This window comes from Candida metapsilosis (assembly GCF_017655625.1).
Source record: "Candida metapsilosis strain BP57 chromosome Unknown scaffold4, whole genome shotgun sequence".
NCBI classification, from domain to species: Eukaryota; Fungi; Ascomycota; class Pichiomycetes; order Serinales; family Debaryomycetaceae; genus Lodderomyces; species Lodderomyces metapsilosis.
The window spans coordinates 760,488-775,639 of record NW_027138162.1 but is presented as its reverse complement, the minus strand read 5'-3'; the positions used below and the strand labels follow the sequence as shown (position 1 = coordinate 775,639).

Genomic DNA, 15,152 nt, shown 5'->3' with positions numbered 1-15,152 from the left:
TGTCAAAAGAATTGGGCGCTGGATCCACTTAATGACGTTTCTTTTATACAACGGTTAGCTTGAATCTATCCTGTTGCAAGTGACAATCTAAAGGTTTTCTATGTATGATGGTTTTGAAGATTTTTTCGATTTCCAAATCTGAGATGAGGATGAGCTTAATGGGTAGCGCACATATATTAGACGTAAGAATACCAATGCAAACGGCTCAATTTGTCTACGCCAGTGAAGTTGTAGAGAAGACTGGGATCGTTGACGTCCAGGAAGCTTTGCTCTTCGTTCAACAGTCATGTCTGGTACAATCAACGCAAATTTAACCACTCGACGACAAGCCGAGGATTCGTTTCGTTTACGGATACCACAAGTGAGTCCATTTGGTCGAATAGGCCCGACGCCTATAGAGCATTAGGCTCTGCTAACCATAACTAGGTCAAATCATTCGGGGCCAATTTATATCAGTGCAATACACAGCGCTACCAAACACCAATTTTAAAGAACCACAGTTTTCCCCAAAATCTCCAACAAAAGATACTTCTTTCTTTTCACCAGCAATGTCACACAAGATATACTTTGAGCCTAAGAAGCTTGAAATTGAATTAATACAAGATGACTCTCAGTTTCAGTACAGGGAAAAACAGGTGGAGAAACTGGAAGCTGAAATAGTCATCAAAAAACTCCCTGATAGCTTATCAAAAGCCATTCACATAATCGATTCAGTAAACTCAGGAGTCGGCCGATCAGAGAAAAAGAACATCTACACACATATAATAAATCCATTATTTACATCCTTAAACATCAAGTATCAACATTTCAAAACCGAGAGTGCAGATTCTATCGCTGAGTTTGCGTCTAACTTTCAAGATCAAGACGCCACAGTTATTTTCCTCAGTGGTGACACATCGGTTACCGAGTTTATAAATGCCCTCAATCCAGCAGGTTCAGGACCAATTTCAATTTTCCCTATCCCTACCGGAACAGGAAACAGTTTTGCTTTATCATTGGGATTGACTGATCCAATAAAGTCCATTGTACTGTTGTTGCAAGCTGAAAAGGTTTCCCCATTGTATCTATTTACTGCTGATATTCCCAAGGGAACTCGGTACTTGGTCCAAAATGAACTCAAAGAGGAGGTTCATTCACCAACTCATTTCATTGTTGTTTTCTCTTGGGCATTTCATGCAAGTTTAGTTGCAGATAGCGATACCCCAGAACTACGCAAACATGGTATTCAAAGATTTAGAATAGCAGCTGGAAAAAATTTGAGTCGGGAACAGAAATACGAAGCAGACTTTTTAATCAATGACGAGGTTATTAGTGGTCCATTTGCATACTGGGTATTAACTCCTTCGAAAAAGTTTGAACCTACTTTTGATATCTCACCTAAAGGAAACATTTTTGATGACAACTTGTATTTGATTGCATTTCGTACAAAGCCTGGCGATGGTAACTACATAATGGATATTATGAAGCAAGTTTATGATGGAGGAAGTCACATAGATAATCCAGATGTTATATACCGCGAAATCACACCCAAAGATAGAGTGCAATTGAAGTTGAAGGGCTCAAAGGAGTTGCTCCAGAGAAGATTTTGTGTTGACGGGAGTATTATTGCCCTTCCTGACGCTAAGGAAAGCAGCATCACGATACAAGTCAAAGACAATACATTAGGCAAGTGGAAGTTATATATTTTACATTAGGTTAAACTACATTAATTAGAGTATATTACCTGTATCCATTTCTACCTGAACCCGGAGGTGGTAAGTATCCACTTTTGGATTGATACATCTGAGCTTGGTTAAATTGATTATACGTCCCTTGATTGTATCCTTGATTGTATCCTTGATTGTATCCTTGGTTGGAATATCCTTGCATACCACCATACTGATTGTTTCTGTACATCTGTGGTTGTCCATACTGTGGCTGTCCATACTGTTGCTGTGGTATTGGTATTCCATAAGGACTACCATTGTTTCCCGGTGGTGCTCTCTCACTCTTATTTCCATCCTTCATGTGTTGTAAACTGGAACGATAGCCTCCTCTTCTCATGGAATACATTTTAAAGATTTCCTTTCCTTGTGGTCCATGGTTGACGTAATCACTACTAGCTTGGAAGTTGTTATTGAACCCACGACTGGTGCCTCGCACATCATTAGATTGAAGTTGGTAAATGACCTCGTTTCGATCAGCAGTAGTGAGTGCTGGAACTGCCGGGATGAATCCATTCAATATCATTGACTTTCCCCATGCCTTTTCTGGGAAGTGGTACTCTACTTGTAAATAATCTTTCCTATCGATATTTGGCATGTTACCTTCCTTGAGAGGAAATTTAAACAATCCATTTGGTTCAAATGAAGAAAACTTTATCGCCAATCCTGATAAACTGCTTTTTGCAAACGGAAACTCAACAGACTCCAACTCATCCTTGTAAAAAGCTTCAGTAAACTTTTTGTAGTTTTTATTCTCATTTGATATAAACAACTCAGCTTGCTTGTTTGTGTTTCTATCCTTTTCATACTCTGTCAATTGGTCATATTTTCCTTGAACGGCCTCGAGCAACCTTTTTTCATCGATAAATGGCAACAACGGTATCCCCTGCCAGCTCATCTTCTTTCCATTCATATCAATTTCAAATTCCTCGGGATAGAATTCAATAATTTCACTATTGGGATCCTTCATCAATGTATGAAACACCTCTGGCAATGCATGACTTGATGCTGCAGGGAGAACAGACATCAACTGCTCATAAGGCCTAAATGGTTCCCCTAATTTAAAATTTACACCCTGCGGGAACAATTCGTTCAAGTTGGTCATGTCTGATGCAAAGGGCGCATAGTGGTATGGATAAAACCACGTCCAGGACGGACATCCTTGGTAATAGTACAAAGCAACCCACGATATTCCTTCTATGTAGCTTCTCACCACATCACGCCTCACTTGTTCCACTTCCTCATCAGTTTTGCAATGAAATTTGACCTGGTAGTAACGTTTCTGATATCCAGGTTCGTGTAAGCGAATATCGTCAGTTGGCTCATCGTCGTCAGCAGCCACCTGCCTTTTTTTAGCACTCACCTGCACTGACTCTTCCAGATCGGTGTTGACATTCGAAGCCTGTGTTGATACAGCACTTGATTCACTTTCTTGTGGGGTGTCCTCTTTAAGCTGTTTCTTTGAATCAATCAACTTTTTGAGTGCGGCCGCTGCATCATTATTTGCCATACCAGCAAGTGCAATAGTGTCTCTATTCTCAACGATATCCTTGTTTGTCAACTGTGCATATCCTTCGACCACGTTTCCACTAGTATCCATAAGAGGCAAGTTTGTGTCTGGCGCCACTGGTGCTTTATCCTTTCCTTTGGTGACTTGCGACATATACACACTTTTCAAGGCCTTATCTTGCTCTTCTGCAACTTTCCGCCTCTTTCGGTTATCCTCCCTTCTCTTCTCAACAGCAAATCTGTTTTTGAAAATTTCATCCTCTTTGACAGCCAAGTCACCTAAAAGTGTTTCAACACTTTGCAAGTTTAATCTCCCATCACACGTCAAGTAATCACGCAATCGAGGAAGACACCTCTTCCAACAGTTGACTAAAGTATCAATACCATTATCTCTCACATCCAAACTAGGCAAATGAGGTAAAAAATCATTACCAGCAAAGAAACAAATAAAAACCCAATCGTCAATAGCTCTCTCCAAATCGAATGGAAATGAAATTTGAGGGTTGTATAGTTCAATTCCCAAGTATTCTCTCAAAACATTCACATGCAACCACAAGAACGGCTTCTTTTTATCCCTCTCCTCAATTAGGGAAAGCTGATCCTTGGACATCCCTACATGATCGGAAACCGTCATATGCCTTTCCTGATTTGCAAAAACATCTTCTCTCAATACTCTGAAATGGGGTTCATGTGTAGCCAAGCCAAGGAAAATCAAATCAGCATCTAATCCATATATACAATGCTTAGTGTTTGGATTGTATTGGGGATCTGACCTCTGTGACCGTATAAAGCTCATTAATTTATGTTCACCTTCCCCAGGAACAGTAGCATCACTAATGATTACTTGCAAATTTGCCCATCCTGGATCTGAACTTAATTTATATGCTACCCAATACCGTAATGCCTCAGCTAGTCGATCCATAAATGGTGTACCTGGAGTAATGGCATTGGAGTCCCATTGCTTCTTCCCTTTGACAGCATCATTTATGATCTCTCCACGTGCTTCTTTTTCCCGAATCTCCTTATCAATTGCCATTTGCTTAAATTTTGCATCTTGTGCGGACCTAAATCTTCTTGCTCGCTGTTGATTCATCTTGGCTCTTGGTGCCACTCCATCCACTGCAATCATAAGGACTTTTCTTGGACGTGCCATCATCAACACTCTATCTGTGTAGGTGAAAATATCCAAAAACATCTCATCTTCGGTCTCCGGAGGCCTCTTGTGCTCTGGATGTGAACAAGGATGAACAATACCATTCATATCCAAGTACAAATTATCAATTTCTCCATTAGGATTGGGGTCTTCATACTTTGCTCCACCAATATCATGTTGATCTTCCTCTATTACTGGGGATATAATCTTGGGGTACTTTTTCGATAGCCATCTGAATAATGCTGGCACTCCCATGGTTGATCTTGAGGATGCCTATTGATGAGTGTGATGAGATTATTTTTTTTGTTAACATCAAACTTCTCTCTCTCAATGCGACACACACGCTACCAATTTGCGGTGAACCTTTGGAGTGGGTAGCAAGAGCACAGATGTACTTTGAATTCCTTTATAGATGTAGTCGATGATCGAGTTAGCCTGGTTATCACTTAAAGCCAGTCCCCGCTTCAACCAGGCTAAATCTGTACAGTTAGCACTTACATTTTATTCAACTGTAGGGTTCTATGTAGAGATGTAACAGCAGCGGCTACGATAACTACCAGTCAAGAGAATACATAGCAATGGATCATCTTTTCCTATTGAGTTTGCAGTTGTATCATCAGCCTTGTCGATACTCCTGCACACAAACTATCTCTAGCGCCACATCTATACTGTGGCATTCCATTTTTGACCCCATAAATAACATCTTATGCTATGTATAAGTCAGTTGGGGTATAACTTGTCCTTCTTACAAACCTACCTTGTTACGACTAAAGCTACATGTAAGAGTGATCCAAACTCCCCACGAATTTGACTTCCTTTTTCCATTTTTGCGACATTCAACGACATTGCATAGTAATAATTTTTTTTTTTTTCTTTTTTTTTTTCGACTTCTTCACTTTGCCCTTCATCCAGTTCAACTTTATACCAATATAGTATCCATACCGATGGGTGTTATAGAAATCCAAAGTGAACAACAGTTCACCGAGTTAACCAAATCCGATGACTCCAAATTAATCACATTATACTTCCACACTCCATGGGCAGGACCATGCAAGACCATGAACCAAGTTTACAAGACATTGGCAGATTCGAAAGCTCAAGATCCATCAATACTATTCCTTTCTATTAACGCAGATGATTTGTCGGAGATTAGCGAGTTGTTCGACGTTAGTGCTGTACCATACTTTATCCTAATACGTAAACAAACCATCTTGAAGGAGTTGTCAGGTGCTGATCCAAAAGAATTTATTGCTGCATTGAATCAATTTTCAGGCTCTAGTGATTCACAATCTGCAAACACTAGTACACAAGGAGCAAGCTCTTTGGGCTCTAATGGAACTCAACCAGTTGCAGCTGAACCAGTAGAGGAGACTGAAGAGGCTTTGAATGAGAGATTAACAAAATTGACAACTGCTGCTCCTATTATGTTATTTATGAAAGGATCACCATCAAGTCCACAATGTGGGTTTTCAAGACAACTCGTGGCCATATTAAGAGAACACCAAGTAAGATTTGGATTCTTTGATATTTTAAAAGATGACTCAGTTAGACAAGGGATGAAGAAATTTAGCGACTGGCCAACTTTCCCACAATTGTACATCAATGGTGAATTTCAAGGTGGATTAGATATTATCAAAGAGAACCTAGAGGAAGATGACCAGTTTTTCGAAAACGCATTAAACGCTTAGATTTTAGTATTAGCTAGTATATTCTATTTTTACAACTTTCCTTGAGAAATTAAAAGGTCTATCTCTGCATCTGAACCAAACCCATCGTCAGAATCTTCAAATGAACTACTACTCTCTTCGATTTGATCACTAAGGGTATCGCTTTCATCACCATCCTCTTGTCGATTTATCGAAAGATCAATATCGTTCTGAAATTGATCATATTCGTAACTACTCGCTGCAGCATCATCCACAACCGGTTCATCATCAGCATAAATTTCATTAAGCTTACCTCCAAGTCGATTATACCTATATCGCGTCCTTCTTCTTTCGTTGTATATCAAAGGCAAATAATACCCATCAATCAAGTTTAAATTGTCAATGGAGCTTGTGGGGGATATATATCGACGATACTCATCAATTTTAGTTGCAGTTTTGCGAATTGCTTTCATCACTTTGAAATGACGAGGGAATTTCATTTTAAGCTTTGAGATTGAAGTTTTGGGACCAGCTTTGCTTAAGTAAAGCCTTGTTGATCGTATTCCAACTTCGCCAAAGGGGGATAAATCGTTGAAACTCAAATCATCAGCTATACTGTCGGCTATTGATAGATCAAACGCGGAATCTTGATATATGTGGTAATTCTCCAACAATCCTAAATTCAACAACCCCAAATTCTTTTCTGGCAACATTTCCAACACTTGGGAAATTGTTTTCGCATTAACTGTTTGAACATCACCTTCAAACTCCTTACTTGAGTAGATCACTTTTCCTATTGCGTGGAATAGACCAATCGCACTCTCTCGGTTGTAATCGACACCCGATTTGTAAAATTTCACCCACATTTCTAAATTTAGAATAATAGATCGTATATCACCAGTCTTGAATAGCTCCAGTAGAAATAGATTGAATTTCGCATCATTTAGTATCGTAGTTAAACCCTCACTTTTCAAAATTGTAGTTACCGTCTTCTTTAAGAACCTTGTCGCTAGCGGATTGAATCGAATAGTTTCTACTCCCACATGGCTCAACATTTCGCGTCCCAACAACGTATCACTAGTCATGTTATTCTCAAGTCCGTATGAAAATTGGCTTCTTTCAGATTCATATTCAAATTCGCTAATGCAAAGTACCAATGGAGGCAACGTAACTTCTGTGAAAATCCACAGCTTGATCGCATCCCTGAATTCCTTCAATGTGTCTTCATGGTAGACATTCGGTAGCTCTTCAATCAAAACCACCGACAGCGTCTTGTACTTGCAGCTTTGCAAAAATTGAGTTATATTTTCCGATTCGTCATACTCAATCAAACTATCATCAAACACGTCAGCATTGTTTATCTCTCTAGCAAGTAATTTAATCGTGGTTGACTTACTAGAACCACATGGCCCCACAAGAATCAATACTTTCGCCTTCAGTTCTCCCCTTTTCATCTTGTACAACGCATCCTTCACTTGTTTCAACTTTGTCGGATTAATGCAAATCTCCGAAGTTGTTTTTGGCGCGTACTTGATTAGCCATGGAGTTTGTCGTAGCTGAGTTTTCTGAGGACTAGGTGGAACCAGAAACACGTCTTGAGATTCATCATCCGTGGAGATATCAACATCTTCAAATGAAGTTTCACTGGGTTTACATTTGAGTTTCTTCTTGGGTGGCATAAATGTGGGATGTGAATCTGGTGATGAAAATTGATCTTTTGCTTTCTGTAATTTTTTTTTTTCTCTTTGTTTACCTTTTGTCCCCTTACACAAAGACCGCAGAATTCTTCTTTACCGAATTGTACCTCTTCAACAACTGCTCCACATTGATATTTACAGCATCTGGAATACAATGACAATGGTCCGTCTTTTTAGCAATATCAAACCATGAATCTAATGCGAAATTGACAGATTCAGCAAGGTTGTACCCATAATTGAAGCCTGCATGGTATCCATAAGGGTACGTTAGAATGAACTCGCCTTCTCTATGTATCGTGTGATTCACAGTGATCCCCTTTTTCTCCAAGTATTGTGGCAGTGCATGGAAGGTCTTGTGTCGAAGAAATTGCGAACAGTGTTTGTACTCATCAGTGAACAAGTCCTTCATAACATTGAAAAACTTTTCGTGCTGTGCTTGTGGTATCAGGTACCATTGCTTTGGAGCTCCAAAATGGATATAGTTAATCAGATACAAGTCTTGGTCTTCAAGATGCCATGCAAAAGTGGCTTTCCAAACACCAGCATACAAATAAGCATTATTAACACCGGGAATTCTCTCTTCCATCAAGTCAAGAACATTTGGCAACTTTGCTATATTCCACACATTCATGTCATCTGTAAATAGAGACCCTTCAGAGTCAGCTCCATATATAGGTTCAGAATATGTAAGTGACTTCCAGTATGAACGTTCCAACTCTTGACAACGATCGTCGCTAAATTCGGCACTATCAATTTTACCGCTCACATCTTCTTCATTTTCATCACGCAGCCTCTTGCGTCTCCTTGGAGGTTCCTGTTTCTTTGAAAGTTCTTTCCATTGCTCTAGTGTATATTTCCTTGGTCTTTCAATATTTTGAATCTGAAATACACCATGAATATTACTATTAATCTGTTGAACAATTGGATTTTTGATAAGTACTCGAGACAAGTTTTCTTCAGAATAACATTTGGAGATGGATTCTTTCCATTCTTGTGGAGGAATAACACGAACTATTCCAGCTTCTAAACCATATTTATTTACCGATTTATTAAATTTGTAGAAATCTTTAAATTGGTCCATTGTGGGTTTAAAGACAGGCACACCATTATCGTAGTGGTCTGGTTTTATATCAATTAGGTCTGATTGCGAATGTGATCTTGTTTGCATTATCTTTACTAACTGTGTTTCTGAATATAAGGTGATATATGATACGGAATATTTTGATTTTTCCTAATTTGTGTATTCTTTCAGAAGAGAAAAAATATTTCAAATGACAGAAGAGAAAGGGGAAAACTTTAAACTTGATAAATCACTTCCTTAAAAATCAAGCCATGTCATCACCATCCACCAAGAGAGACCCATTAAGCCACGAAAGGATATCCAAATCAAGAGCATTTAGCGCATCCATCCTTACATTCGTCACAGTTGCTGTCTTTTTAGAATTAGGCTATCATTTACTATGGAGTGCCAAAGTGATGATTAATCAACCATATGGAAATGTTTTCAATAACTTGGTCTATGGTCCAGGATCGTTTTTGGCCAACGTGGGGTTGAGTACAAAGTTGATGAGGTATCTTAATAAAGTGTTGGTTGAGGATAAGCTAGAAGCTGATTATAAAAAGTATATATAGGGAGGGCGGAGTGGCTGAGTGGGTGGAAAACTGATGGCAAGGCACCGCAAGAAACATCGCGCCTTGTGCGGGCGAGCTTTACGGCTAGGATCAACACACGCAATCTACTGGTGAACTCCTTCACGAGATACAAGGAGTGCAATACAATCTACAATTTATGTTTTTATCAAATGCCATCATTTGCCTCAGGTTAACCCTATATAAAGCTCTTCAACTTACTCAAATCAACAATGTGCAGCGTAGTATAATGATGGAAAAACTCCTTATTATCTTCATTATTCCATTTATTAACCACAACCAATTGATGTATGCTTCTTTTATTTAGCTCCGAATCTTTTTCGATAAACTCATCATCGTCTTCATCAGGTAGGATCAGTATATCCTCTTCATCATCCTCTTCATCATCGATATCTTCACCATCTTTTTCTTCATTATTCCACTCTAAATCGGAATCGTAGTCGTAATCTAATCCTGTAATCTCCTTATCTAGTGGATCACTAATGATGGCCATTTGTTGATCTTGATGCTTTTGTGAACACCATGATCCGGTATATGGTGGTTTCGAATTCTCGTAAAAGCTGATATACTTGATGGGTGGAAGTTGTTCAATCATTTCGAGAACTTGCTGCTCGCTGGTCGAGGGTAGATTGAGGGCATTCAAAATTGCCTCAGGGGTGATATACTGCTGTGGGTTGCTGCTGCTTGATTTTCTGTAACCCACGAAAGGATCTAACGTATCAACAGGAGCTTTATTTGATAAAATAGAGTCGAGTTCCAGTTTGGTTTTATCTGTGCAATAATTACCCTGTTTCAACGTTACATTACGTTGGACAAAAAATGGTAAAAATTCAGTCTCGTAGTCACTCTTTTGAACAGTCTTACTTTCCCCCTCCATGTCCTTCTCTTTGGCTTGTTTTTCCTGTGGACGAACATGAAAGAAATTGGATATCTTCATCTGACTTCGTTCCTTGGCCTCCTCTGCTTTCCTTTTCTCCTCCTCAATTCTTTGCTTTTCCAATTCCTTAGCTCTCTTTTCCTCCTCTTGTTTCAACTTCTTTTCTAGCTTCTCCTTCTCTCTTTCTTCTCTCTTGCGTTCTTTTTCAGCCAACTCAGCTTGCTTTTTACGTTCCCTTTCCGCTTGTTCAGCTTGCTTTTTACGTTCCTTTTCAGCTTGCTCCTCGCGTTTCTTGCGTTCCTTTTCAGCTTGTTCAGCTTGTTTCTTTCTCTCACGTTCCAACTTCTCCAATTCCTTCTTCTTTTCTCTTTCTAATTTCTCCTCCATTTTCTTCCGTTCCTTTTCAAGTTTCTCCTGTTCAATTTTTTTGCGTTTTGCTTCCTTCTCCTCCTCTAGCTTCCTCCTCTTGGCTTCTTTTTCCTCCTCAATCTTTTTAGCTTTGGCTCTTTTCTCCTCTTCTAATTTGAGCCTCTTTGCCTCCTTCTCTTGATCCATTTTTTGTTTCTTAGCTAGCTTTTCTAATTGGTGTGTCTCTTGATTTTCTTTATCCACAGTTTCTTGTTCCAGTGCCGCAGATTCATCCTCTCTCTTACGTTTGCGACTAGCTTCGTCAATTCTTATACTTTTACGAAGCAATTGCTCTGAAGTGTCAACCTGTTGTGTCTGTAGTGAAGTCATATATTAAACTTGTTTGATACTAAAGACGTGTTTGGGATCATTGTTGTTGTTTTTTTTTTATTTTTTTTTTTTGATTTTTTAACTTTCACCCAAATTTGACGACGCGTCTTGATCCATTCTCCTACAACGATACTCTAATACGTAATAATGTACATTCATACTAATAAAACTCAATCTAATCTAATAATGTATAAGAACTGAAATATAACAGAACCCAAGCCTCTTAAAATTCAACGGCAAAATGACCCCCTTCAAAACTGAATTACCCCCCTCTACTCATAATTTGGAATATCTAAATGGAAAAATGGTGTATTTGTACCAACAGCAGCAACATACTCCTCATCAACTCCACTTTCAATATCAGTATATCCGGTAGCGATATTGACATAATTATTAGCCGACGTCAATCCATCCTCATAAGTACCAAATCCAGAATTCAACAACGCTCTTCTAATCCAAGGACTCAAGATTCCTGAAAAATGAAATTCAACTTCTCGATCAGCATAAGCGTTTAAAGCTTTTCTCAAGTCAACTAATGCTTGTACTGAAGTCATGTCGATTTGAGATACCGTAGAGAAATCGAAATGGACTATACGCAAGATTGGGCGCGTGTCTTCTTCAATCTTTTCTTCCTTGTTGTATTTTCTCAAAAATGGCAAGTTCCACTTCAATGGACCAGGGTCATTCCATGGTCTTGATCCAGTATCGGTATAACTGTATGGCTTTGCTCTTCTTGTGATTCTCTTGGCTTCATCTGATACTCTATCGATTTGACGTGATGCATTAGGATAAGTGAATGACTCAACTGGCTTGAAAACAACGACACCTGGTGGTGGAGGAGAAATTGGAATATCGTGATTAATATTCTTATGATTCAACGGTACCCAACGTGTATGAAATCTAATTCTTGGATTTTGTTTAGCCAATTCTCTGGTGGTGCTTCTACGTTCAACCACATCAGTCTTGTCCTTCTTATCATCAGTAGCTCTATAGTTTGATCCTCCAGAAAACACTTGGTGAATCTCAACATTGGACGAGTCACTCGAATTCGATTCATCATCATAACTGGTTTGTTCATCAATAATAGGATTCACGAGCTCGGCAACTTGTACTCTACCCAAAAACAACCCATTAGGAATGGCAATTCTAAATAATAAAACAACAACTGACGCAGCAATGGCAAAGTAAATACCAGCTTCAATAGTGACAAACACAGTCAAGATCACAGCAATCAAAAAGATTCCACAATCAATTGGACTAATTTTCCAAAATGACCAAGTGATTTTATAATTGGCAATAAGATCAGACACCGCATGGATAATGACTGCACTCAAGACTGCTTTTGGAATATAGTAAAAAGCCGACGTCAATGCATACAAGGCCAACAACACAACAGCACCAGTGAAGATACCAGCCAAAGGAGTTCTAACACCACACTTTGCTTTCAAAGCTGACCTTGAAAATGAACCAGTGGCAGGATAAGCACTGAAAAACGTACCAATCAAGTTATTAACACCAATTGCAATAACTTCCTGATCAGGAACAACCTTGTAGTCATTGACTCTACCAAATGATTTTGAAATGGCAATATGTTCCAACAACAAAATAACTGTCGACACGGGAATTTCCGACGCCATGGCATCAATAATACCATCAGGAGGATGGAAAACACCAACGTGTCTAAGTCCTCTTGGCACATTACCAATAGTACTAAACGGAGGTTTATAATCCAGGGAAGGACCATTAAAGGCAACTTTTTGTGGATGAACAATACCCCATGAAATCGCAGTAGCAACAACAATAACAATGGCATTTCTCAATTGTTGAATGTAAAAAAAGTATACTTTATACTTTGGCCATCTTTTCTGAGCATAGTCGGTACTAAATTTCCAAACATACAAGATGAACAAACAAACCAAACCAAAAGCAGCATCAACTTTGGTCTCTGGTAAATGCTTCAAGGTATTGACAACAACCATATAGGTACTATCTCTAGTGTTGACTTTACTGTTGTAACCCATTAAACCCGGCACTTGACCAGTGATGATGTTGAAAGCAGACCCAGTCATGAACCCCATAACAGCAGGAATGGAAATAAACTCCAAGATGAATCCCAATCTCAACACACCGATACCAGTTGCAATACCACCACAGATCAATGCTAAAAAGGTAGCAATTTCGGGAGCAGCATACTGGTCACCATACTTGTCTTGAACATGAGCAATAACTTTTGAAACTTGAAGCGACATAACGGCAACAGGACCAATGGAAACATCTTTGGAAGTGGCAAAGAAGGAGTAGATAAACACCCCAACAAACGAAGAGTACAACCCGTATTGTGGTTCCAACCCAGCTAATTGGGCATAAGACATTGACTGAGGCACCAAGACAATACCAACAGTGATACCAGCAACCAAGTCTCCATATAGCCATCTACCATTATAATGCAAGATCCACTGTAGGATAGGAAACAACGAAATCAAGTAGTTCTTTACAAAAGTTAATGGATGAGCAAATACTTTTTGAAACCATTCTTTAACAGCAACTTCTTCTTCATGGTAAGCCGGTACATAATAGTTTGAATGAGGATGATGACTATTATACTCTTGTTCTGCTTCGAAATCATGCGGCTGGTTAACGACATGTGGGTCTTCATATACATGAGGGTATTCATTGGGGAGCTTTGTATTAACACCTCTTTCAGTATCAGAAACCACTGACCGTACTTCGGTTTCAACTCTATGAATAAAATCAGACATTATTATTGGATGAGATGCAAACGTGTAATAAAATTATTGGAAAATCTGAATGAGATTGTGATGATTATATATATGCAAACGTGAAAAACAATGGGGGATCTATAGTCAAACTCTATATTGAACTCTAACAATGTAAATTTCAGGCGATAAAAGAATGTGTAATTTTAGCCTTGCGTTATGAGTCTTTCAGGCGCTTTTTGCAATTTACGATGAATTTATGGGAACAAAAAAAGGAAAACAATGGATAATACGCCTGTAAATCAATTAATTATCTGTAACTGAGTGTAAACTGTGGTGGAATAAAGCAAAATTGTGGTTTTTTGGTTTAACGATTGAAAAATTTTAATTGTAATTTAAAACAAATACTTTTTACCCGTTGATGCAGATTTGTGTGACAATATACTTTTGAAGGCGTTTTCTGATCTCCTGACTTTGTATCGAGATCTGACTATTTTTTGCAACTTTCAATGGTGGGGACAAGTAGATCTTTCAAAATTTTTCAGCTTGGTGATAATTTGATCTCTCTTTTATATCTCTATGGAACCAAGAAATTTTGTTTGAGAAAGGTGTGGTTGAAAATCAAATATTCAATTGGAAATGCTGAGACTTTTTTCAATAAGAATAAGAAAACTTTGTTTCATATAGTTTTGATGGAATAAGCATTCTTATTCTTATTGATTTGTAATTTATTCAATTTCTTTTTTTTTTTTTTTTTCAGCTGTGGCTGCAATTTTTTTAACTTTGTATTTGGGTTACGTAATCACTCTTTGCTCTTTAACAATTAAATTGCCAAATTACCAAAAGTCACGTGCAATTTGACATTTCGTAAGACGTCATCTACCTTATATACAGGTACACAGAATTGAATACTTTTTTGGGTTCACCGTACAGCGGTTCGTATCTCAATACAGATTCGCTTGCTTTGTGAGCACAGATCTAGCATTTGACATGCCCCAGTTTTGATTCTTCTATCGATTACAGTGACATACTTTAACGTCATCTTGCTGATACAATTCTCATATGTCATTTTTTTAGTTTTTTTTGCAGCGCCACACTTGGTGCAAAGTGTAAATAAAGCTTTAAATTAGCAATCAAACATCTAAATTACATTACACCGGAATCGCTCTTCTCCGTAAACAGCACAGTGAAACTATAAAATTATACACTCTTAGTTACAGGGATTAACGAATATTACATCACTTATACATCTTTTGTGTAGGACAGGTGGCAAACTGTGATTCCTTTTTTTTTTTTGCAGCAAATTCAGGCAAAACTTGTTCACACACAGCCAAACAAGTCTCAATTTGTGGAGAAGAGGCGGACAAGAGACTCATAACCTCTAAATACGATACTACAAAGAAAACGCCTCAAAATTACGATACATCTTTAATAGTTAATTCTTTTATTTCAAATACTATTC

At 38.4% G+C, this 15,152-nt stretch overlaps 8 protein-coding genes across 8 annotated transcripts; 3 read left to right on the top strand and 5 right to left on the bottom strand. All coding sequences in view use genetic code 12, as the record gives it.

Annotated features, from left to right (window-relative positions):
* Positions 1–286: 286 nt before the first annotated feature.
* I9W82_003734 (uncharacterized protein) lies at positions 287–1,694 on the top strand (the record flags this gene model as incomplete). The annotated part of the gene is made up of 2 exons (XM_067692731.1): positions 287–344; positions 427–1,694. 2 exons carry the CDS (start codon positions 287–289, stop codon positions 1,692–1,694), a joined length of 1,326 nt encoding a protein of 441 aa, XP_067548131.1.
* A 25-nt stretch (positions 1,695–1,719) lies between these two features.
* On the bottom strand, positions 1,720–4,620 carry RAT1 (ssRNA exonuclease; the record flags this gene model as incomplete). The annotated part of the gene is made up of 1 exon (XM_067692730.1): positions 1,720–4,620. One exon carries the CDS (start codon positions 4,618–4,620, stop codon positions 1,720–1,722), a length of 2,901 nt encoding a protein of 966 aa, XP_067548130.1.
* Positions 4,621–5,309: 689 nt separating this feature from the next.
* GRX3 (monothiol glutaredoxin) lies at positions 5,310–6,053 on the top strand (the record flags this gene model as incomplete). Its single annotated transcript, XM_067692729.1, has 1 exon — positions 5,310–6,053. One exon carries the CDS (start codon positions 5,310–5,312, stop codon positions 6,051–6,053), a length of 744 nt encoding a protein of 247 aa, XP_067548129.1.
* Positions 6,054–6,082: 29 nt separating this feature from the next.
* Positions 6,083–7,690, bottom strand: I9W82_003731 (uncharacterized protein; the record flags this gene model as incomplete). Its single annotated transcript, XM_067692728.1, has 1 exon — positions 6,083–7,690. One exon carries the CDS (start codon positions 7,688–7,690, stop codon positions 6,083–6,085), a length of 1,608 nt encoding a protein of 535 aa, XP_067548128.1.
* Positions 7,691–7,775: 85 nt separating this feature from the next.
* Positions 7,776–8,876, bottom strand: I9W82_003730 (lysine-specific demethylase family protein; the record flags this gene model as incomplete). The annotated part of the gene is made up of 1 exon (XM_067692727.1): positions 7,776–8,876. The coding sequence occupies one exon, from the start codon at positions 8,874–8,876 to the stop codon at positions 7,776–7,778; it is 1,101 nt and encodes a 366-aa protein (XP_067548127.1).
* Positions 8,877–9,040: 164 nt separating this feature from the next.
* On the top strand, positions 9,041–9,340 carry I9W82_003729 (uncharacterized protein; the record flags this gene model as incomplete). The annotated part of the gene is made up of 1 exon (XM_067692725.1): positions 9,041–9,340. One exon carries the CDS (start codon positions 9,041–9,043, stop codon positions 9,338–9,340), a length of 300 nt encoding a protein of 99 aa, XP_067548126.1.
* Positions 9,341–9,536: 196 nt separating this feature from the next.
* I9W82_003728 (uncharacterized protein) lies at positions 9,537–10,973 on the bottom strand (the record flags this gene model as incomplete). The annotated part of the gene is made up of 1 exon (XM_067692724.1): positions 9,537–10,973. The coding sequence occupies one exon, from the start codon at positions 10,971–10,973 to the stop codon at positions 9,537–9,539; it is 1,437 nt and encodes a 478-aa protein (XP_067548125.1).
* Positions 10,974–11,245: 272 nt separating this feature from the next.
* Positions 11,246–13,732, bottom strand: SUL2 (sulfate permease; the record flags this gene model as incomplete). Its single annotated transcript, XM_067692723.1, has 1 exon — positions 11,246–13,732. One exon carries the CDS (start codon positions 13,730–13,732, stop codon positions 11,246–11,248), a length of 2,487 nt encoding a protein of 828 aa, XP_067548124.1.
* Between the last annotated feature and the right edge of the window lie 1,420 nt (positions 13,733–15,152).